The 23282-nt window shown below is 41.4% G+C and overlaps 2 protein-coding genes across 2 annotated transcripts in view; both read left to right on the top strand.

Moving 5' to 3' along the window:
• Positions 1-23282, top strand: part of LOC135248798 (GRB2-related adaptor protein 2-like) — a 290320-nt gene that overhangs the window by 79444 nt on the left and 187594 nt on the right. The window lies entirely within an intron of this gene.
• Positions 188-18571, top strand: LOC135248789 (somatostatin receptor type 5-like). Its single transcript, XM_064323719.1, has 2 exons — positions 188-801; positions 14490-18571. Exon 2 carries the CDS (start codon positions 14541-14543, stop codon positions 15990-15992), a length of 1452 nt encoding a protein of 483 aa, XP_064179789.1. The 5' UTR covers positions 188-801; positions 14490-14540; the 3' UTR covers positions 15993-18571.

Genomic DNA, 23282 nt, shown 5'->3' on the forward strand with positions numbered 1-23282 from the left:
TTAAGGTGAAAAGCAAAACCAGCAGACCATGTAGCTCTCCAGGACCAGGGTTGGAGACCACAGGGTTAGACAGTAGCTATACCTGTTGCGCTTGTATGCCGTTGCTTCAGATTTGGAATGGCCGCCCGAATATCACTCAGTTGTTTTCATTGCAGCCATACGTATTTCATTGGACTGTGGATCCAATTTTTTTTAATTTATTTTATTTATGTTGGTGAATATTGTGAACTCTTTCCACCAGAAATACCACCAGATAACTTTCGCAGACTCTGGTGCCTATCTCTCCTCCAATTTAACCATTTGAATCCTACACCAACGGGACCAGATAACATCAATAATGAGTGTTATCATTAAACTGAATACCGGGGTTTGACAGCACGTGCGAAGACAATTTTATTTTAGTTATAAATATGAAAAAACAAGTATTCGCTCGACCGGACGTTAACACAGACATGCGGTCGCACCCACTCAAACACAGGAGGAACTGTGATTTATTTCAGCACCCCAGCGTGCATATGCGCCCCTCCGAGAAAGAGATCGGTTACCTGGTTACAGAGAAAGATGGTACGCTAGTAATGTAATGTGATTCTTTTCAGTTCAGTCTTGGTGCAGATTCGGGCAGACAGGGTTTATTTTGGTAGTATTCATTTAGAATGTTAACACGCTTTATAGATTACTTAAATACAGAATTTCCTCAGTGGGATACATTTTGATTAAATACGTATTATAACGTTACGCGATTTATTTTTCATTTTTTTACCTGTGGAATCTCAACAACGCTGATAATCACTTTGGTCAAAGGTAAGTCTTTTATGCCATCCGTGATGTTTTAGGCATCGCGCGAAAATAATCCAGTGAGGTTTATAAAAGGTTTATGTACATTTTTGTTTCAACAGTTGAAGTTCCTCGGAAGATAAAGGTCAGTTCAATCGGTTCCATCAGTTTATGTTAGGAAGAATATTTATTCCAAAAGTTTAACAATTAAGTCTCAAAATGATTTCTCCCGTGGAGTAACTAAAATTGCTTAACTGTACAAGGAATTGTTTCTTTTAAAACTCCTGTTCCACATTTCAGAACGTGCACCGGCTTTTTTCCATCAGTGCATATTTACAGATCGCGCTGTAGTAGGCTACTTTTATGTTGATTTTAATATAGTAATAGTAATATAGGTGTTACAATCCAGTAGCTTTCATTTAGACTCATTTATTTTGTTTAATGTGTGTTTGCCAGTAACTATAAGGTAGGCTACATGGTGTAGAGTTAAAGAATTCACAATTTTGCATGCAGTTCTATTCGAAAACAGTGTTTATTGTCCTTGGCAATTCATGCATCACAACGAGAACAGAACTAAAGAAGTGACACATGAAGCTAATTTATTCAACAGTCTAATTAACTTTAAATTGCATTTTTTTAAATTGTTTCTTTGCGACATTAGATTAGCTGCCCGTCACAATACCTGACGTGAGTGTCAACTGGTGATTGCGCACTGCACCTGTAGCTATAGCCTACCTACAAGTCATAACAGGGAGGCAGAGCCATAGAGACAAATCACTTAGAGCCGCATAAGGTAAATTAGAAATGTTTTGCATATGCTGGCCACGTTATTTCAGGTTAAAGTTAATGAACAGAATCGGTGCTGAATCTAAATCTATCCCACATCCTCAGCGGATTTGGGATTGGGAGGACGACGTGAACAAATGGCTAGAAAAATGTATGAGGACATTTTTATTAGGCCTACTTTATGTCCTCCCTTAGTGTTTATGGCGATATTATGCAAAACTGCAAAAGCACCAATGCAGCCATAATAAACGCAGTGTCACAAGATACCTATCCACCTTGCACAGTAGCTGGCTTTTGATGTATCATCAATGTGGTCTCTATGTACTATTAGTTAGCATTTTTGTCCTTGGTCAGCTTGCACCTTGCACAATACAGTGCTTTAGTGATGTTGACTCTATATTTTCTGGTCTGGGAATGTTGTTAGCTAGGTCTGGCACTATAGACCACATTAATCAGGTGAATGTACTTTTTATCATGTTCTTGCTGTGAGGCACTGCTGGGGATGCAATAACGCTATAATGTATGAATTGAAAAAATGTATGCACTATGGTGAAAATTAAAATGTTTGCATTCCGACGCTAATGTGTTGCGTGTTGTGCCATTGATTTTTAGTCTTTAAAATCAAACCTAGTTTAAGCCTATTTCGTTTTGGCGAAAGCTACATAGATCAGATCTCTTTTCATTAAAGAAATAAACAGTCATATAAACATATCTGGAGAGAAGTCATCGCCATTTTTCTCTACAAAATGTATTTCTTTTGGAGGGAATTGGCTATATTAACTTGATGTCATAACTAAATAGATAACTTCAAGTTAATAGCTTAATATATAACAATGTAAGGTAATGTTAGATAGCTAGCAGTGGCTGCATATCTAGTGAGGGAGACAAAAATAAATTTACATTTGGCCTATATCTAAATAATCTGGTAATCCTACTTTGAAATTGATTCTCTATCATGCAATATTTTTCCATTTAAATTGTGGTAGAAGTCATTAAAAGTATTAAAAACAGCTGGACTCTCAGAAACTGCTACTAGGAATTTCTCCTAGATTTTGGGTTGTAGGGGTTCTAGGAAAATGTTTGAGACATTAGCAATATTCACCACATTGGACCACATTGCATTGTATCAATGTGAACAAGGATGTTGCCTTCATGTGTGAAAAGGGCTATTGTGATCACTAAAGTGAGCAGGAGTGGTATAAAACAACAAACCAAACCGAGATGTAGGCAAGTGAAGACTGCCAAGCTAACTGCTAATGTAGCTAGCTAGCTTTCCAGTAAAACTGTTATTCTGTGTTTAAAACGCATAACGCCATTAGACTTTCAACAGGAAGAAGAGGAAGGGTGTGAATGAATGAAAGAATATCAACTTTTATTTAGAGTTGCAGCTCATAACAGTTGCTATCCAAATCCGGATCCAGCTTCACCCTGTGAGGGCATTTGGCTGAGTCTGCTCATGTCCTCCAGAGAAGATTCAGGATGCAATAAACAATATCTGTACCAACCAACAGGGGCTATTGCAGCACTGTTAGCATCTTAAACCCTTGTGTCATGGTCTTGGATCATTGATGTGAGTTGGAGTCCTCAGTGTTGTGAAGTCATTGCTTTTTTTTTTTAGGATAACCAGTAAAGGTAGAAGTGAGCAGTCCAGTCTGGCAACCAAACAAACCCGAAATGAGCATGGTGCGCAAAATCAGCAAACATGGATACGGCCTTATTCATTAGTATTCTTTTTTTAGTAAATATTAACCCTTTTCTTAAATCTCACTTGCTGTAATGCATTGCATTTCTTCTAGTTCTTTTAGGTGAGTGCTAATTATTTTCATCTGCTTGGACATAAGCACTGTATCTAGCGTGAGTAACAAATGTATAAACAATATTAGCAACAAATTCCGGAAACTAAACTAGATAATTGAACTAGAAAATATTAAAAATGATTAATCTCTCTTTGCACCACATTTTTTGTCTTGGTAAATATGTTCAGTTTGTAAGTGGATAGGTAAGGGGGTCATGCTAAGGGAACAATATTCCTCTACACTTTCTACAGTATGTACAAATGATGAATTATTCCAAAAGTGGTCCCACTGGTTGGTGATAGAATTGTGTGTAGCAGCGTAATGGTTTGTTAGGGACCTGCACTAAACCAAAGAACAAAAAAAGTTCCCCGGCCAGCAGCCTTAGCGAAGCTCCAGAGAGTGACGTGACCTTCCCGTTATGGACGTCTCCGCCGGAACGCCGCTGGACGTGCCATTTCCCGTATGGCCTTCGCACACGTTCAGACGCCGGTCACACCGGATTTAAGGTCACTTCCCCCCGAAGCGCTGTCACATGCCTGGGGTGTGCACTCGTCCGCTGGGCAGGCACGGCCAGACCCTTCGTGGGCTGACAAAGGTGTCAGAGTAGGTATCCGCTGTGATGCTGGCAGCGGGGAGAGAGGTGGCAGCTTGTCCCTACAGGTGGTATCTAATTGCACACATACTGCATAGTCAATGGAAAGGTTGCATTTGTTAATTCAATGAAGCGTCTATCCGTTCTCTTTGATTTTATACAACAGCACTGGTGATCCACCGCATTCAGTCAGACCACCCCCCATCCGTATGCCAGTACACATGCGCTTGCACAGGCAAGTTCATCCACGTAACCGTTTTAGCCAGCTGTCATAGAAAGCATTTGTTTGCTACGTGAGTAGATGTGTGTGTATGTGCGATTGTGTGTGTATGTGTGCGTGCACGCATGTGTGAGTGGGTGTGTGTTTGCAAGTATGTGTGGTTGTGCGTGTGCATGTGTGAGTGTGTGTGCGTGCACGTGTGTGAGTGTGTGTGGTTATGACTGTGTGTGTGTGTGAGAGAGAGAGAGAGAGTGAGTATGCCGGTGACGCTGCAGGTGAAGTTTCTTCTGTCGCCGATAGGCAGCTGATTATTAGAATTATTACCAGACGTAGTTGTTTTAGTAGTGTGTTACCGGGAGCATTAATCACAGCATTTGGGACCGTGTTGAAAAGATTATGAATGGAATATGAAGTCCGGCTTCCTGTCAGTACTATCCATTAAATGGTGGTCTCACACAGGACCCCAGTTAACGAGAGTGCTTATTTATCCACATTAGAGTGCACATCTGGTCATAGGCTTGCTGTGCTCCTGAGGGAAGAGCAGGGGAAACAGCTGTGATAAATATGCACCAGTTTATCAGTGTAATTAGCCACTCTTCACAAAATGCACCCCCCTACCCCTCAAACTGACAGCTTGCCTCTTTGCATCAAATGAAAAAGCTTTTTATTTAATTGTGATTCTGCCCATTGAACCTTTTAATAGGATTGATGTTCCCATTGTCAAGAGTTTTTTGGTGTGCATTTATGAGGTACGGTGTTTATCTGCAATGCTTTGTGTGTTTGTGTATGTGTGCGTGCGTGCGTTTGCGTGCGTGTGTATGTGTGTGTGTGCGCATGCGTGCGTGTATATGTGTGTGCGTGCGTGCGTGCGCATGCTTGTTTTGTCGCACTGCATTGTGTTGTCTCTGCACTAGTAACTTGGCTCGTGTATCATTAAGGTCTTCCTTTAGGTCTCGAGCTGTTTCCTTAGCTAAGGTATACCTTCTGAAAGGTATACCTTTAAAAGGGTGGTCTGAGGCACTCGTAAGTTGTCCCTTAGCGACGCGCTCCGCTCATCGTGTCAGTTTTAGCCTTATTATGCCAACATTTTGCTTTTCAAATCAACAGTTGTACTACAGTGCGCATCTAGAAGAACATCTGCATGCGAAAATGACATACAGTTTAATATTAACTTAACGAAAATGAATTATCCAGTCAACGTTTCTGTGCATAGCACGTCATGAGAATGTTGTAGTTTCACCTGTCTATTCCCATCATGATGGTAATTAAGTATAGGGCCTATCCATGATACTAATCCAATTTGTGGAAAGAAAAAAAGTTTTTTTTATATATATACGTAGTGGAGCTAACTGAGGATATGGCTTTTCTGACTGCATACCCTGTAGAAATTTGTTCGTTTGTGTGTGAGTCAATGATCACACTGACTTGGAACAAACCACAGGTTTATTAAAAATATAAAACCCGTGTGAGCAAAGCCGACGTGGAGTGAATCCACTTGCATTACCGAACTAGAGGGGACTGGCCTAGCCATAAACACACATACAGGTACGGTGGCTCATAATGAACAAACATAACCAAATGATCTACATCCCCTTCCTTTAGCTCACACCTCCTATATAAAAAAAAATAGCACTGGGTAAATATCAACCTTACCGAACATTTCTTTCTTACCATGTTGTTTTCCGATTTTTGGTAAACAACCCAATAATGATATTCTTGGTTAAACTTAAGATTATCCAACAGCAAATCAAGGTGGATGAACATATCAATTTAACAGGTAGGCCTATTCATAAGGCATACCCGGTATAGAATTAATCATGATCAATTTCCACAGACACGCTTTTGCCTTTCATCTACGATCATTTTTGCACTGCAAAGTCCGCGGGAATCAGTGGATATGCTGCTACAGTTGCCTATATATTGTGTGACAAAAACAAATTAACATTAGACCTTTGTTTCAATATGAACAAAATAATTCACCCATATGTAGCCGATATCCTTTTTACTGGGCTTCCAAGAAGTCCGAGACTATGGCTTATATGTCCCGATTGATGCTCTTTATTTTATCTTTTGTAGCCTATATGTACATATTTATTGAAACTATCACAAGGTCTCGTCTTGACTCTTAAAGAGATTAGCAGATGATCTTTAGTAGGTATAGCTTCCTCTTCTGCAATATTAGATTGATGTGAAATGATTATGACAACACTTGTTATATTAAAACGTCATTCATAAGCCTTTACAAGTGAGACAATCGATTCGCTTGTCATCGATTGATAAACTTTTCAGCACCACAGTGAAGGCCAGCTCCAACTTAGGACGTACCTTTGGAAGTGTCCCTTAAGGGAACTGTTAAGGTATAGTCTGGGAAACACTCGTAAAAAAGCGATTTCCCTTTTAAAGGTATACCTTAGAAACCTTCGTAAAACGTTAAGGTACATCGAAATTCGGAAACGCAGCCCAGATCTGTTCATCAGCTTCATTTGTTGTTGATCTCTCATACATAATGACTGAAGGCTTTTACACACTAGCTGACCTCCCTTTCAGGCCAGTGCTGAAGATTTTTCGGGACTAATTACCATGTGCAGAGCAGGACGTGCTAGGTACAGGCACTTCCTTTCCTGATTGCTCTCACAGCGAGAACAAAATGAACATGCCTCTCCAAAACAATCAGCATTATTTTTTAGTCTTCACTGTTCTGGGTGTGTGAACAGTGCACATGAAGGCACACACAAACACACACACACACACACACAAACGCAAACAAACACACAGACACACGCACACACAGAGTTTTATAACTAGCAGCCCATAAGTTGTTACAGGGGGAGTGAAACATTAAGTTATTTTGATATGATTGGTGAAGTCTGGATTGGGGGTGACACTTTTTTTTATGAAGTAAACAGTTGGTAGGATGTTTAGCAGGAAATCATGTAGCATAAAGCACAGTCACCCTCTGGGCTTGGAATTGATTTGGTAGATGAGGAAGCATCAGGCAAGCAAACATTCAGAGGGAGATGAGTGGAGAAGAGGCAAGCAGAGGTGGGGTGGAGAGAGGATGCAGCGATGGGAGACTGAATTGCTCTTCCTTTGATTGGTCGGTACAATCAGGTGTCTTCATTTCACAAGCTTTGAAGGGTAAGCCTTCCTGTAAGCAGAATAATAAAACACACACACACACACATCCGCACATGCATGCACATATCCATGCACACACACATGCACAACAGACAAACAGTTCACAGAGAATTTAATTCTCAGTGTGATGAGTGACTGATCCACTGAATGTTTTTTTTTTTTTTTTTTACATTTTAAATAGTTTAAACAAAATCATGATTTTTTTCTCGGAGGAACAGTACAACACGGGCTTTAGTCAAGTAGCACATTTCTCATCTGAGGAAAGAATACTGATATTGACGGATATAATGTATAGGTACAAAGAACCTAAAGCAATCACAATGTCAAAAAGTAACACCATTGCTGCCAACAAAGCCAGGGTCAAAAAAAAATGCTAATAGTGTAAATTTGTTAGTTAATAAACCTTATTTTCCTTACCTTACTAATGAATAAATCTACACTATCACTAATTGTCCTATAGTTTATTTCTAATGTGACAACTGCTCATTCTGGAGCTCCTAATCCTTTGAATTTGATACAGGATATTTAAAATATTGCCTGAAACAATGACACCAAAGTTTCTTCATAAACTCAATAATTATGGCACTTAAGCCATTGCCCCATAATTAAGGGAAGTAGATATGGTCACGTAGGGCTCAAGCAGCTTGCATACGTACTGTACTCCCACCGTTGAGAATCTTTCATATAGTGTATGTACAGAGAAAGCCAGGGGATTCATTTGGTCTCCAAATAATCTGTGTCCTGCGAAAACACCGTGGAGCTCTACGGGATCCTGCAGGAATGGAGGCCCCCTTTTCGAAGCTGACGGGTCAAAGGGCGGCGCTTTTAAATGTTTCAGTCTGATAGCCTGAGCATAACCTGCCCCGGAGCCGATTAGCCACACAGAGTAAGTTACCATGGCGATATACCGCGATTTGCAGTGAGTCAGCATTCTGATGTAGAAAGCCCAGCTGGGGTTAGAACTAATGTTAGCTTGCTAACAACAGAATCTTGCTTTGTAATACATCACTCTGGAAAGCCAGTGTGTATGGTTGTTTTAGTTTTTACTGTTGCAGTTCAGTCAGAGCAGGACATAAGCCTTTGACATAAGCCATGTTAATGTTGGCTCTCCATGGTAGGAATACTAAGCAGCACACATTCATTTACTGTAGTATTTGTGTGTGTGTGTGTGTACACAGTACAGGCCAAAGGTCGGCGACCTTTGGTTTGTTAAAAAACTTAAGTTAATTTATGCGCATTTATTGAATAACAAACTATTTTTTCAGTTTCTACGTACAATAACACAAAAAGATGAGTTTTACTTAAAAATATTAGACAAGACTTTCCTCAAAATAGCCTCATTTGGCTTTAATTACAGTCTATCCAATCATTTTGCAAAACGGGAAGCGAAGGGGTCAGAGGGAGATGGAGGCGTAGTCAAATTGACTGAAATCTTATCTACCTTAAGTTTTTTTAAAACTCAGGTAGCCTAATACCATTGGCTTGTTGTATAGTACAAGTAAAATAGTCTCTAAAGCAAGAAATCTGGTTGTATATCCAATTATAGACCCTGGAATTGTATACCCCTTAATTTAGCCAAGCTTAATTTGCTCAGAAATATTTAATCTACATATAAATTGACTTCCTTCCGTTTTATACTTTTTTCCTCAATGTGCAGAAAACACATTATTTTTACGTATGGAATTGGTTGCAAACAAATAGGAGTGATTTAAATCCACTTTGCTCACCGCTGCAAACGTCACATCTGCTCAAGCCCCTCAGGTTTCTCTGAAAATGAGTCACAGGCTTTGTGTGAGGGCCACAGGTCTGTCGGGCTCTTGGCGCAGATTCGTTTGAAAGCTCTGTCAGAATCACCCCCTCCTCTATGTCCTGCTTATTACTGCGGACACAACGGCTCATTTGCATACATCTGCGTCCTCAGGCGCTCTATGTCTGCATTTTCGGAAAATGCTGGCAGAACAATCTGACCGTCCCGGGCAAAATAAGAGAAAATTGCATCTGTGGAGGGCCAGGGCCCGAGAGGGGATTACCTGGGTTGGTAAGATGTTCTCCTGGGAGCCTAATTCATTGATTGGCAATGGAATTCACGTCTTGTCCACTCGCTGCGTAGCCAACTGGGAGCGCTCCTGCTCCTCTACTTTTTTTGGTATGTGACTGACCGTTCACTCCCTTAATTTGAGGGACCTATTGTAATAACATAGCCGGGGTTTAAACACAGGATTTAGGGAATTAAATCTCTACTACCGCTGACCCCAATTGTAACAAGTCTTTATTATAAGAGATCCCTATTTGAAGTGGAAATAATTTCGCCTTCCTAATTTTGTGGTTCGTCGGTCTAGCGGTTGGCCCGTGCTGATTACCGTACTCTCGTCTCGATGTTATGAAATGGTCCGAGAACTTCCTTTGTCTCTTCTCATTAAGAAGCACCGTTACACCAGCACTGTAATCTCTATAGAAATTAATCCAAGCGGTCCAGTTGCAGGCAGGAAGTCCAGTCTTCGCCACACTCCGCATTAAAAGCGGAAAATGATTGACACGGTGCAATAGTCATTCATTAGAAAGAGTTCTTCTGAAATGGAGGACTGTACAATGCTTGACTTAATGAGGCTGTTGTAAGGGCGTTGGGCTCAAATTTAAATTGGCGTGCCGTGCCCTGAGTAAGGGGATTGAGTCTGAACAGAGGATGAGAGACTGCCCTGGGCTCTTACATTTATCCTAACCCAGCTCCAGTTCAGTCTATCCCCCATGATCCTCCACTTCTGCTATTCCTATTTACTCCATATATGATTAATATTTGCCTGAAGTAAAAAAGCTTTTGCACACAAAAAATGGGACATCACAAGTCCACTGACCCATGAAATTAACAAGAAATAACACTGCAGATTTGGAAGAATTGAAATTGATAGTTAGTCAGTGTCTCTGACAGCTCTAGCCTGTGTGATGAGAGCTTGTCTCTTCACACACACACACACACACACACACACACACACACGCGCGCATGCACACACACACACACACCCACAAGCACACACGCACACGCACAAATTGGAAATTTGCTCTAATTTTTTTGAATTGCCTTTGCACAACGCATGTTCATGGGGAACCATTGCAGGTGAGCCCTCCTTCTACACACCTGTCCGTGAGCCGCTCAGTGCTTTACATACAAGACACACACCACACCACACACACCAGAAGGAGGACAAGCTCTCATCGCACAGGCTAGAGCTGGCAGAGACACTACTGAAAGCTTGTGGCAATCACCAGCAATTCTACTGCCTGTAAAATCAAATACTACAAGCACTATATACATGTGTGTTTACAACATCTAGGCCTTTCAATTTCAATTTCCTTAACGCAGTAATGTAAGGACTGTACATTGGTAAAGCCTTACGGCCAGGACATATACAAAAAAAGCAAAATTATGGTTGTTCAGTATAAGGTGATAAGACAGAAAGAAATGATGTATTTCTCTGCATTTGAAATATTACCAATAATACACAGTATGCCTTTAAAAGCATAAGACTGGCTTTTGGACTGAGCTTTAAACAAGCCATAAATGAAATGTAATATCTCACAGGGCCTTTGTCATTTGATGTCAAATGGGTTCTGATGCTGTTGCCTTACACACAGCTGGCTATTTAGAAAAGCTCAGGTACTCATGAGTCTGTATTGTTTGTATCTCTGCAGCAATACATGAATCTGACAGCTCTTTGAAGAAAGGAAGAAAAATGTGTCAGTTGCTATTAATTGATTATGTTGAGTTATGAATGACCATCAGCATACCTGCATTATTATTATTATTATTATTATTATTGTTAATAATAATAATAATAATAATAATAATAATAATAATAATAAAAAAAAGATGAATTACACAAATATTAAGATAAGCTTGGAAAGGGTTGAAAGATAATACTCTGAAACCCTTAAGCTGGTCGGCATTCAGCTGGCTCTAGTTTAAAGCATTTGAAATGTTAAATAGGTGTTTTGAAAACCTAACCCAGCTTACTGAAAAACATAATTTTATGAAGCACAAATGAAATATCTCCCTGTTGGAACAAGAAAAAATATGTCAGGTCTTACATATTCATGCGTGAGCTGTATCGATTCAAGTTATTAATTGTACATTGTTTAATTAACATAATACCCAGGATTCAGTTAACTCAGATTAGGGTGAGGTTTTTGCTGTTCTTATGAGAGTACAATTCTTTTTTCATGTATTACAAGGTACCATCTTTGAGGTATCCCACTGTTGAAGCCACCCGAGGAAGGATCTAAGAGGAAATTATGGAGAAGTGGCTTGATTTAATAATCAGACCAAAGGGGAACTTCAGAGTGATGTCACAGAGGGGTACTGCTCTGACAGTATAGCATGGCGGTGTAGGGAATTCAGTTAGAAGTACGGAGGCTGCGGGTTTCATTTCCAAGCAGTGCACTCTTGATCTCTTGATCCTTTGAGCAAGGTACTTACTATGAATATCCAACTCAATCTGAAAATCCAATTTAACCTCTCCCTACTTGATAAATGTGATTATTACAGCAACAATCTGTTTTTAGGTGCTGAAGACCACATAAACCCCTAATTGCAGGATGCTGTGGAACTTAAATTAGCGGCACTGATCTCCCTTACTGTTCTCATACACAAGCACACTCGGTTTAAATTTCAGTTTGCTTTATCGGCATGAAAAACATCCTTCTGTGTTGCAGAATCATTCAAAAGTGTAACACAACATGTGCAAAATACCGACCTCTGCAGTAAAACAGCAATTGCAACGAATTACCTACAGCAGTAAGGAATAATTCCATAAAATACTGAAAGCAGAGAGACATATTTAGTCTCTGTAGATACGCTGTGCAACACCCTTGTTCTGCACCCCTGGACAGAAACCAACCCCTTCCTGCTAGCCTCCTTTGTGCATGTCAGTTGTAAAGAATAAATAACTGAAAGCTTCTATACCATTGCTACACGCTTACATCAGTGGCATACCATGATGGTGATTACGACAAGCCAATGAGAACTGCCCTCCTTTATACCCCTTAAAAGGGTAGAATACAGAGTAAGTCATGAGACACTTGTCACCATAGTAACTTGTCATAGGAACAAAGACACATATCAATCAATAACAAAAAAATAAAAGGAAACAAAAGAAAACTCCTCTTTAGGGAAGAGGCTGAGAGAGGCTATATCTCTCCTCTCACTCTGGCTGGCCTTGATTAGGCTGGGGTCCTTTGTGCCGTAAAGCCACATAAGAAGGAAAATGGGTGGTTGTGAGGTGTAATTTAGTGCCACGGGGCTGCTGTTGTCATGTCACAGAATTCCTCGTGCCGCCTATTGCTGCCTTTCTGCTCAGGAACAAACGGATCACTGAAACCACCACCGTGCAGCTAGACACCCAGACCCGAGCGGTCATCAAGCCGGCCGATTGGGAGAAGAGAAATAAGCACGTCAAATGTTCAGTTTTATTTAAAGGCACAAAACTACGTGTGAGTGAACACTGGTGTATCCTGTGCACATCTCTTTAGATCCTTTTTTTTTCTCCTCCCCCCATTCCCCCCCCCCCTCCCCCCCTCTTGGTTGTTGACTGGACTGAAACAGGCAGTGTTTAATGGATTAATGGTTTTTCAGGGAAAATGGACATCAGCAAAATTAGCATCAATTTCATGTTCAATACCTCATTCCCACAGGCCTGTAAGAGAAACCCCTTCTACAATACACTAATTAAAATCACCATTTCCCAGGCACAAATCATTATTGCGCCACTGCGGTTAGGTTGTGATTTAGCTGAGGTGAATAACATGGTAGAAACATTTTCACATTTTTTTTACGTTCCCAAAGCATAGCTTAACACCTGCTTTGTAAATAAGTCAATACATATTCCCACGGGAAAACACTTTAAATCAGTTGCGATCTTGCAAAATGAATAGAACCCGCGGGACCACATTTCATAGCTTCTGTGAAAAGCTCTGGATTTCCCTTTGATTGTGCTCGCTACATCCAGTGGCTCTTGTTTGTGCAGTATATACGAGCAGGAAAAGCAGACTTTTTTGATGAATCCAACCCAATGCCTAGTTCCTGATTCAGAGCAATTGCTGATTGCTTTCTGTCTGACACCATAGAATCAGTTTAGTAGTAAATGAAAGGACTGTGATTGCTTTAGAGGTTTGCAATGGCAAAATGGGAATATAAATACGTATTGCACCAGCACCTCAACCAAAATGTAATAATTCTACTTTGGCAACGCTTTCAGCTGTCACCGCCTTCATAGGCCGATTTGGGGGAAAGATCGATTTGAATCACAGGAAAAACAAGCAATCAGAATGAACTTACTTAATAAATGCAGATGCAGCTTCATGAAACAAACTAAATAAAGCAGAGATTGTGCCTCTTATGTGCACTCATGCATCTTGCGAGGTTTAATGCACTATTATCTGACCGGGGGGTATCACATAAAACACTTCCTTAATGGAGTTTATGATGCTTTTCTTAGGAAATGGCATGAATCTGATTTCACCTCTTAACTGTGGTGGCATCACTGGTGTGGACAGCCAGCATGAGGCCTAATAAAACAATATAAATGACCCGGTGTCTGTAAGCAGAGACCGTTGCCATTCCCTTCAATTTAATAACAAGGGGCACGTTCGCCCCCATGCTCCGTGCCCCTGTATGAAGTGTGTGTGCTTTGTCGCTAATAGGATGCCAATTATTAGCTATTACAGATGGTGGGTGGGAGTATGTCATGTTTCATTTACCTGATCTGGAAATATCCACAGAGCCAAGCCTAACACAAGCACTACAACCCACCTGACTGCTTTTTCTCACTGTTCCCTCTCTCGTCAGTTTTAATTGCTTCCTGTCTTCCTGTGGATCCATTTATTATATTTCTCATTCTGCTTGATAATCATCAATATTTTGAAGGGCTGATCCTACCTTAATTAGAGACAGAGTCTTTTCTCTACAGTTTTTCATATATTATTTGCAACTTTTTGCCAGATGATTGAGGCAGACACAATGGCACATGTATAACCGATGAAACACTAACCAAATCATTCTACAAAACCATAGGACGTTTGTACCAAAAGGGTCGACAACCACAGACAGGCCTGGAAAAATCACGCGGCTGTGAATTTGTGTTCCGAGGGTTTTACTCGCTGAAGAGTGGTTTTCTCTTTCTGCCCCCCTCAGGACAAATGGAGAATCACTGAGCAGAATTACCGTCCCGTCCACTTTGCATCTATGGAAATTATCCGAAGTTCCTCCACACAGCCGGGAATGCCTGAGGCTTGGGGCAACGGCAGCGTCCTGCTCGGCGCCATTTCCACCCAGTTCCCGCTCCTCCGAAACGACACCCTCAGCAACGGCACGCTCGCGTTTCCCGACGCGGGGGGCGGCTCCAGCCCCATCGTGGCGGGGGTCCTGATCCCCCTCATCTACATCACCGTCTGCGTCATCGGCCTGGGCGGGAACTCGCTGGTCATCCACATCGTGCTGCGCTACTCCAAGACCGAGTCGGTCACCAACATCTACATCCTGAACCTGGCCATCGCCGACGAGCTCTTCATGCTGGGCCTGCCCTTCCTGGCCGCGCAGAACGCCTTGCTCTACTGGCCCTTCGGCTCCTTCATGTGCCGCCTGGTGATGACCGTGGACGGCATCAACCAGTTCACCAGCATCTTCTGCCTGACGGTCATGAGCATCGACCGCTACCTGGCCGTGGTCCACCCCATCCGCTCATCCAAGTGGCGCAAGCCCCAGGTGGCCAAGGCCGTCAACGTGACCGTGTGGGTGGTGTCCTTCGTCGTGGTGCTGCCCGTGGTCATCTTCGCCGACGTCCTCCAGGACGAGGGGACCTGCAACATCATCTGGCCGGAGCCGGCGGGCGTCTGGAAGGCGTCGTTCATCATCTGCACCGCCACCGTGGGCTTCTTCGGCCCCCTCCTGGTCATCTGCCTCTGCTACCTGCTCATCGTCATCAAGGTCCGCAGCTCGGGGAAGAAGGTGCGCTCCACCTCCACCAGGCGGCGCCGGTCGGAGCGCAGGGTCACCCTGATGGTGGTCATCGTGGTGGCGGTGTTCGTCTTCTGCTGGCTGCCCTTCTACGCCCTCAACATCATCAACCTGGTGGTGCTGCTGCCCCCCGACTTCCGCGGGCTCTACTACTTCGTGGTGGTCCTGTCCTACGCCAACAGCTGCGCCAACCCCGTGGTGTACGGCTTCCTCTCCGAAAACTTCAAGCAGGGCTTCCGGAAGGCCCTGTGCCGCCTGTCCCGGAAGGTGGAGAGCGAGGAGCAGCTGGGGACCGACCACCCGCAGCACCAGCAGGGGAGAAGGGTGGCGCTGGAGCCCCGGGACAGCGTGAGAATAGCCATGAGAGGAGGCGGCCTCCGGGTCAAAGGGGAGGCCGTGGAGATGACGGAGACCTGCAGGACTGCGCAGCAGGCGAGCGGTAACGGGCAGCTGGAAGGACCCAGGACCCTGTTCCTCCCGAGGGAGAAAACAGCAGGGGCCTCTGCGGGGGTCCCCCCGTGTGACAGGGCTCAAAGCAGGGAGCCCAATGGGAAAGGTCCAGGCTTGGGGCCTACGGCAGCCCTCCCCGTGCTAGTCAACGGGGCCAAAAACAGCACCGTAAAGCCGCTTCCCGAGGAGCCAGTGGAGAAGAACGGTACACTGGAGATTAGTTATCTTTGAGGGATGAAAACCTGCATTCATTTCTTATCAGCCTTCATGTTATTCTCCCTAAGTAAACTCTCAGTACCTTTACAGCATCATTCTGCTTAGCCTACAAGTGGAATAGGCTAAAAATATCTAACTGATCTGTGAGAATGTGCAGAGATCAAAAGTCTTGAATTTATTTCAGGATTTGGTATATCTACATACATATATGGATATAAGCATATTCTCTACTATATTTTTGTGAGAAATGTGTCTATCAGCCTGGTTCTAGTTGTACATAATATTGACATGGTGACATGACATGAAAAGGTATCTATGGTGATTTTATTTTCAGATAGAAAGTTAGAATTTGTGTAACATGTTTTACAATGGGAATGTAAATAACAGCTGTTTCGGAAAGTGTTTGACTGACCATACTGAAATTATGAGAAACTGCTGACGGATTAATGATGACATTTGTGTTCACTTCGTCAAATGTAATTCACTTAACACATAATTCATTAACGCATTCCCCTTGCAAATAAATCCAGTGCTCTTCAGTGAGTACTTAGATTAAGCATGAAGAAGAAGGGCTCTCACTGCAGGAAGCTAAAAGGTGAGCAGCTGCCTCTGTACTGCTGTACTGGAGTCTGCATTGTCATCATTATGCTAATGCCTGCAAACAGATCATTTTTATTGGCTTGTTTGGCCAACATGTCAGCGCCCTAACATACCACCGAGAAGCAGAAGTTGTATTTCATGCCTACAAGGAGGAATGTGCAAACCACATCAGCCACGTTGTTCAGTATATCCCTTGCCCTGCACTACAGAGGAGCGTCTGCAGCTTAACCTACGAGCCAGCTATCTATGGCACTGTCGAAATTAAGCGGGTCTAAATTATGACATCGTTATATCATGGATCTACATAACACATTTAGCTACTTAATACAATGTAAATCATAATACTGAGAAGGTATTAGCCATGGTGTGTTGTACATGCGGCTAAAAATATAAAGCAACACATGTGACATCGATAATGAACTCATTCAATGCACACACACACGCATACACGCACACACAGCAAAGAATTCATTAGCATACTCATATCTACAAGCTCCACTACATTATTGTGTTAATACTGTGTGGGATGTAAAAGAACTGCTATTGGGTGAACACTTTCTTATTTCCATTTTCTCTGCTTTTGCCCTTTAGTCTATGTTTATAAAGTTACTCTATAAATTATTCTACATTGGAACATGTTTAACTACATCAAATGGATCATTATTACGGAAAAACGGAACAAATATTTTTTTTTAAACCCAGAAAGTGAACTATCATTTTAACAACCTGCACCCTAAAATATTTTGCCAGTAAAGAGTTCTTGTTTAACTGTTCAGTTAATGCCCATGTTCCCAGTCTTATTCACAATAAGGGGAAAGTAAATAAGTACGAAAAACAAATTTAAACAGGAGTTAACTTCATTTTAACATTTCTGCTTTTTAAATACTGCATTATTGATGACTGCAAATAACTATGTTGCTAGCTAATGTTGCTAGCAAGATAACTGTAGTTGATTAGTAAGCTGAATAGGAATGGGTGTTTCAGCTTAAGCTGCTGCATTATCACTGAAGAATGTCACCTTTGTCAGCAGCAAGGATGCACTTCTTAAATCTCACTACACTTACTGAAATAAAGGTACAGTGGAGGTACAAGGAACAAATTTCCAAAATGTACCCTGAAAGTACATGATGTTCTAATTTGGGTACTAAAACAAAGGTACAAATGAATTATATATTGCTGGCAAGGGGTACAATTTCCTGTACCAATAGGGTACCGCCACAGTGACAACCTTTTTAAGGTACTTTTCTGAGCGTGTTTGCGCGGACATAGCGTCGGCAGCTAGACCAAAGTCACACTAGCTACCCTTCTGCTTTTTCCCCTCAGACTGGGGTTATCGCCATTGTTTCTTCATACAAACAGGTCACTGTCAGCAGTTAGAGGGTGCTCCTTGCAAGAACAGATTTTCAATCAGTCTTAAAATGATCCAGTCTTGTTTACACTGAGGAAAATGCTGTGGACCCAGATGGAGCAGAGTGGGGAGACCTGGTGGGCGTGTAAGGTATGATGAGCCGATGCAAACTGATATAGGATTTTCAACCGAAAGACTCTGCTCGAACCAAAAAGAAACTGTCATAATGAGGCTGTGAGAGGGCTGGCTTGTTGTCCAGTAATAACTCTGAGAATCCTAGCAGAAGAGGAGGGTGACACTGGAGCCACCCGGGGTGAAGGAAAGCTCAAGCAGGGAGGAGGACTGTGCAGTGCTACAGTGGGGGAGCACACGGAGCAATCTGGGTGAGAATGTGAATGTTGCTGACACATACAGTATGACTCCTTCTCGAGCGCTTGGAATTTGAAACAAATCATTGTACAGTACCTTAGTACCCATCATATTTTGTTGTGTGATTATACAGTTTATACATTTAGCAAGGAGGCACAAAAGCATGCAGTCAAATACTGAGCGCCATGAAGACTTTGTTATATAATACTTATTGTACGTCACTTTGGATAAAAGTGTCCGCCAAATAAATGTAATGTAAGGTTTTTTTAAAATAAAATTTAATTATTATTTCTTCTGTGAAAAGCAAAAAACAAAGTATTATTGAAACCAACTACAAAATGTGTGCCAAAAAAAGGACACTTTTCTATTCATGGATGCAGAGGGTTTATGGTGTTTCATATTTCACAAATTCAATTTATATAATCTCAATATACAAACGCATTTATATGGCTTTCTCTTGTATAAACATATTAAATAATATGCAAAAGCAATCATCTGAATTATATCTCTGAATTAAAATGCCCAACATGCTTCAAGCCAGCTAAAAAGGACTGGATCAGTGCTCAACAGCCAGGATGGTCAGACTAGAGTCACTCCAAGCTATCTCTTTTGAAGTGTGTGGATCTGAATCCTCATAACATTATGTAACCGTTAGGTAACTATCGACTAACTACATAATGCTGGCACAGTTCTTAAATGTAGGCATCATGGTCACATTACATGTGCAATTACATTAAGTGTTAAGCGTTTTCCAGAGTAGTCCAGTGTAATAACCCATCATTTCATGACATAAAGTAGTAGTTGCATGTGCAATTACTAATTGTACTAATTATTAATTGTAATAAACAATATCAGCCACTAATAGCAAAATTGTAAACAATTAATCACATGTGGCTAAAGTGCATATCCTCAGCTTTTCCTAACGAGTGTTTTTATACATTTTGGTTCCACCGTGTAGAAATTACAGCAGTTTTTATCCATACTCTGAAATGGGAGACTATGTATAAAACGTTCTGTTATTTTTAAATAGTAAAACCAAAATATATTTTAAAAAATACCTTTTTTATGTATTTTGGTCTGAGTATCTGCACTTCAACCATGTGCAGTTCTCAATGACAAATCTAAAACTGTGTAAGCAGAGCCGAATCAAAAAAAGAAATTTCTTTGTCCAAAACATTATGCAGCTGACTGTATAACGAATAAATACCTTGTTATAAAATTGCTCTTTTTCTGTCCCCTCTTTAATTGACGCTAATGTCTCCCTTTTAATCAGGCCTTTTCGGCTTTGAATGTGAGCCGAAAATGTAATCTTATCACCAGCCAAATCCCAATCAAGGTGCCACTTGACCGCAGGATCACACTGCTGTAAGAATAGCAGCAATCAGTGAAGCGTGTTCATTAGTTGCCGTTGACAGCGCGGATGATTTTTCATTGTCGTCAACGTGGAAAAACGGAGAATTTCTGGCCCCGGTCCCAAACACGGCGCCTGAGCCCGTGTTTAAATTTGGAACGTAGTCATTACTTCCGTTCCGCCCATTTTTCCCACGCGGTAAAATGTCCCGTGTTAATTCAGCTCTTACAGGCTCTGTATGAGCCCAGATGGGACCATGTGCATTTAAGATTGAACATTTTACAGAGCGCCGCAATGCTTTCTTTTCTCCAGTCTGGCCCACTGAAGATTAGCTCAGTCAAGGGGCTGGAATGATCAGATTTTATTAAACTGAGTTTGCCTTAGTTAACAATTGTCATTTTAGAAATACGGCGGGTTTAAAATTAAGGGCGATACTCAGAGGTGTGTCACGTGTGTGTATTGATGGGGAATCGGCAGCCAGACTCACTCGTGAGCAAAAGCGGAGGAACACAGTAACTGAATGGCCTCAATCCGCAAACAATGGAGCACTCTGCAGTCGCAGCATTTGCACTTCTCAGGTGATTGCAGGAGGAGCTGCTCTCTAAGGCCAATTAATAGCAAAAATTTGAGGGTACAAAAAGTGGGGAAAATAAGATGAGATGTCAGTGGGTTAAAGTTAACATAGGAATGCAGACCACGTCACCAGTGCCGTTTCACACATGTAACTGCTATGTTCACACAGTATGTGGTAAGACTTGTTCCTTTGCCCCCTGTTTGAGCACAGCACTTAACAAAATGCCATACGATTAGGGTAGTTCTTAAAGAATACATTTATCGAATGCAGAGGGAAGTTACTAAATTGCCAGAGTAAGTAAGTGTACAGTTCCCTTTTCATATGTGTGGACCAGAGGAAAGGTTCACAAAAATCTTGGAAAAAGCCAACATTAAAGTACTGTAATTTTTTCTGAACATACTGTAATTAGCCAACACAGCGGCTTCAAGGAGGACCAGAAATTACAATGCATGAGCCGGTACACGTACTGGATTAAGGAGTTTGAATGAGGTTCACTGTAAAATCCAAGCTGTGAAATCCATTTAGGTACCCTGGGTTGGCTATGAGTCAGAATAATCAGGCCACAAAGCAGGAAACACAAAAGCAGAAAACTATTAAGTTGGGCGAGACTATGTGGCCCAGTCTTCAGTCAGTGAACTCTCAAACCTACACCAATCCCGCCATGCGGTCGGGGGTTCGATTCACCGCCATTGGCCCCTTCTGTACCATGCCACGACCTCTGTCTGTAACCATCTATCTGTTTTCCTCCGAGTCTAAAGGTGAAAAAAAAAATACATAGGGAGCGTGAGCTGCCCCACTATCTGTAAAAAAAAAAGGAAGAAAAAAAAAGTAATACAATTCTTAATGGAGAGCCGCTTAACGCTCAGCACCTGTGGGTGATTTCATTCACGGCTGCTGGCGCACTTCCAAGCTGTCTATTAGCGGTGACATTAGAGAGCGGGAGCGAAGCCGGGCGCCGAGGGACGTGGGTGGCGGAGAGAGTCTGCCGCTGAGGCGTGCGTGCGCGCGGCGCGGCTCTGAAGAGTCCGTGCTGTTTCCAGCCTTTGCTCGTCACCAAACGCCCTGCAATGCCGCGTCGTGCTCCACCAGCGCCAGAATCTCCACAGGCGCCCAACTAGACAGCAAGCCTCAGATAATGTTTCATACTGCAAATTCTTCCTCAGATAACGTTTAATACTGCAAATTCTTCTTCCTAAAAAAAAAACGGACTATACATTACGCAAATAAACAAGCAATACATTATTGTATTAATAAAATAGGATGCATGCAGTCCCTTTAACCTGATTTTAGAGCTACCTTTGTTCACCTGTCTGCCAGCGCTTATAGAAATAGTTCACTTTATGGACGTTTTTATATTACTTCAGTTTTAATACAAGCTTTTGATTAGACATTTCTGTGAGTGATAAAGAATATTTTAGATACAGACATTTATAAGTTAAGTCTACAAATATGGGTGTTTAGGTATTTAGACGTGTGTGGTCTAAAGCAAGAAAAAATACTTTTAAAATCAGTTTTGGCCACTAAAGACATTGACATATCAAAAATCTCTGTCAATTATCCTGTCAAAAACTGCATATTGCTCTCATAAAATCAGTCAGTTTTAGGTTTATGTGTGGTGGTACTAAAGGTGATGTGTTTGTTCTCTCAATATTGTGTACATAATTAGTACCATAATGGAGGAGGACAATTCGTGAACTTTGGGTAGCATTTTTAATTATACTGAAGAGCATCAATGAAGCATAAGACAACCTCCAACTGACATACAGTAAATAATAAGTCTCAGTCTGGACAGTGCAAATGCAGACCAATACAAACTTAAAAAGAAAACAGGAAATATAAAAACATGCATTAACACACCCACACAAATCTACACACATTCAAATTAACACGCAAACTTACACACAACATACAGCTTTAGGGTACAATTTTACAAACTCACGCAGCACACAAGCATGCTCACACATACATGAATGCACTGATAGATGCATATGAACACATGCTGACACACTTGCACATGCATGCTAACAAGCCCACACAGGCACATTAGATGGGAACTCTCATTAGACTACAATGTCATGCTGCAGAAGCTTGAGTCATGTTGCTAAGAGACCAATTGCCAGGAAGAAGACAAGAAAATGAAAGTTTTGTGCAAGGCTCTTATAAGGGCTGAAGGGCTAGTGGGTGGAAAATTGAATTGAATGTGGACGTGTGTAATTTAAAGAAAGAGGGACAAAATAAAATCAAATGTCCTGATATGCAATGTGCGTGACCACCATAAAATTAGATTGACTAATTTACTCTAGATTGTTCCAACCCTGACATAGAAGAACAGAGCCTGTAATGGCCTGTAATATCAGATTATTAATATATTATTATATTAAGATATTAAATTATAATAATAATCTATTGTTAGATTATTTATTAATTGTTTGTTTAGCAGAAGCACAAAGCCACTTGCCAAAGGCATATTATCCATTGATACTGTACTGTTAGACATTCAGTACACACTGCACTGCAAAAACCAAAAAATAAGTCAATCTTAACAAGCACTTCAGTCTTATATTTAGACTTTAAAAAAAAATTCTATTACTGTTTGGCTAAATAAGACAAAAATGTTGGCAACGGGATGAGACAGTTCTACTCATTTCAAGATTTAGCCAATGGGGTTCACATGTCAAGCAAAAAATAACTAAAAATAAGTTAATATTTTCGATGTGAGAGAAAGAAATAAGACTTTAAGGCTCATTACAAGGTTAAAATACTTGCTGGAAAGCCACATCCTGGCAGGTATTCTGACTGTGAGAGCATGAGCATCACAGACCTGTCCGTCAGCTCTTACAGTGTTCAGAACCAGCTCACCAAAATTCCTCCACAAGCTCCTTTCAGCAGTCCTGATTCTCACTTCTCCCTCACCAGGAAAAAACATAGCCAGTAAAGTTTTTAAAAATATGCAGATGCCAATAATGTCTTTTAAATGGGCACATTTTAAATGTGTCGGCACTGTAGACGGTAAAGCTGACACATTTCATGCATCATATATATACAAAGACATATTTTTTCTTT

Source organism: Anguilla rostrata, chromosome 2 (genome assembly GCF_018555375.3).
Source record: "Anguilla rostrata isolate EN2019 chromosome 2, ASM1855537v3, whole genome shotgun sequence".
Classification (NCBI taxonomy): Eukaryota; Metazoa; Chordata; class Actinopteri; order Anguilliformes; family Anguillidae; genus Anguilla; species Anguilla rostrata.

Bases quoted from the DNA above. Each gene is read 5' to 3' on its own strand.
- LOC135248789 (XM_064323719.1), top strand. From the start codon at position 14,541: ATGGAAATTATCCGAAGTTCCTCCACACAGCCGGGAATGCCTGAGGCT.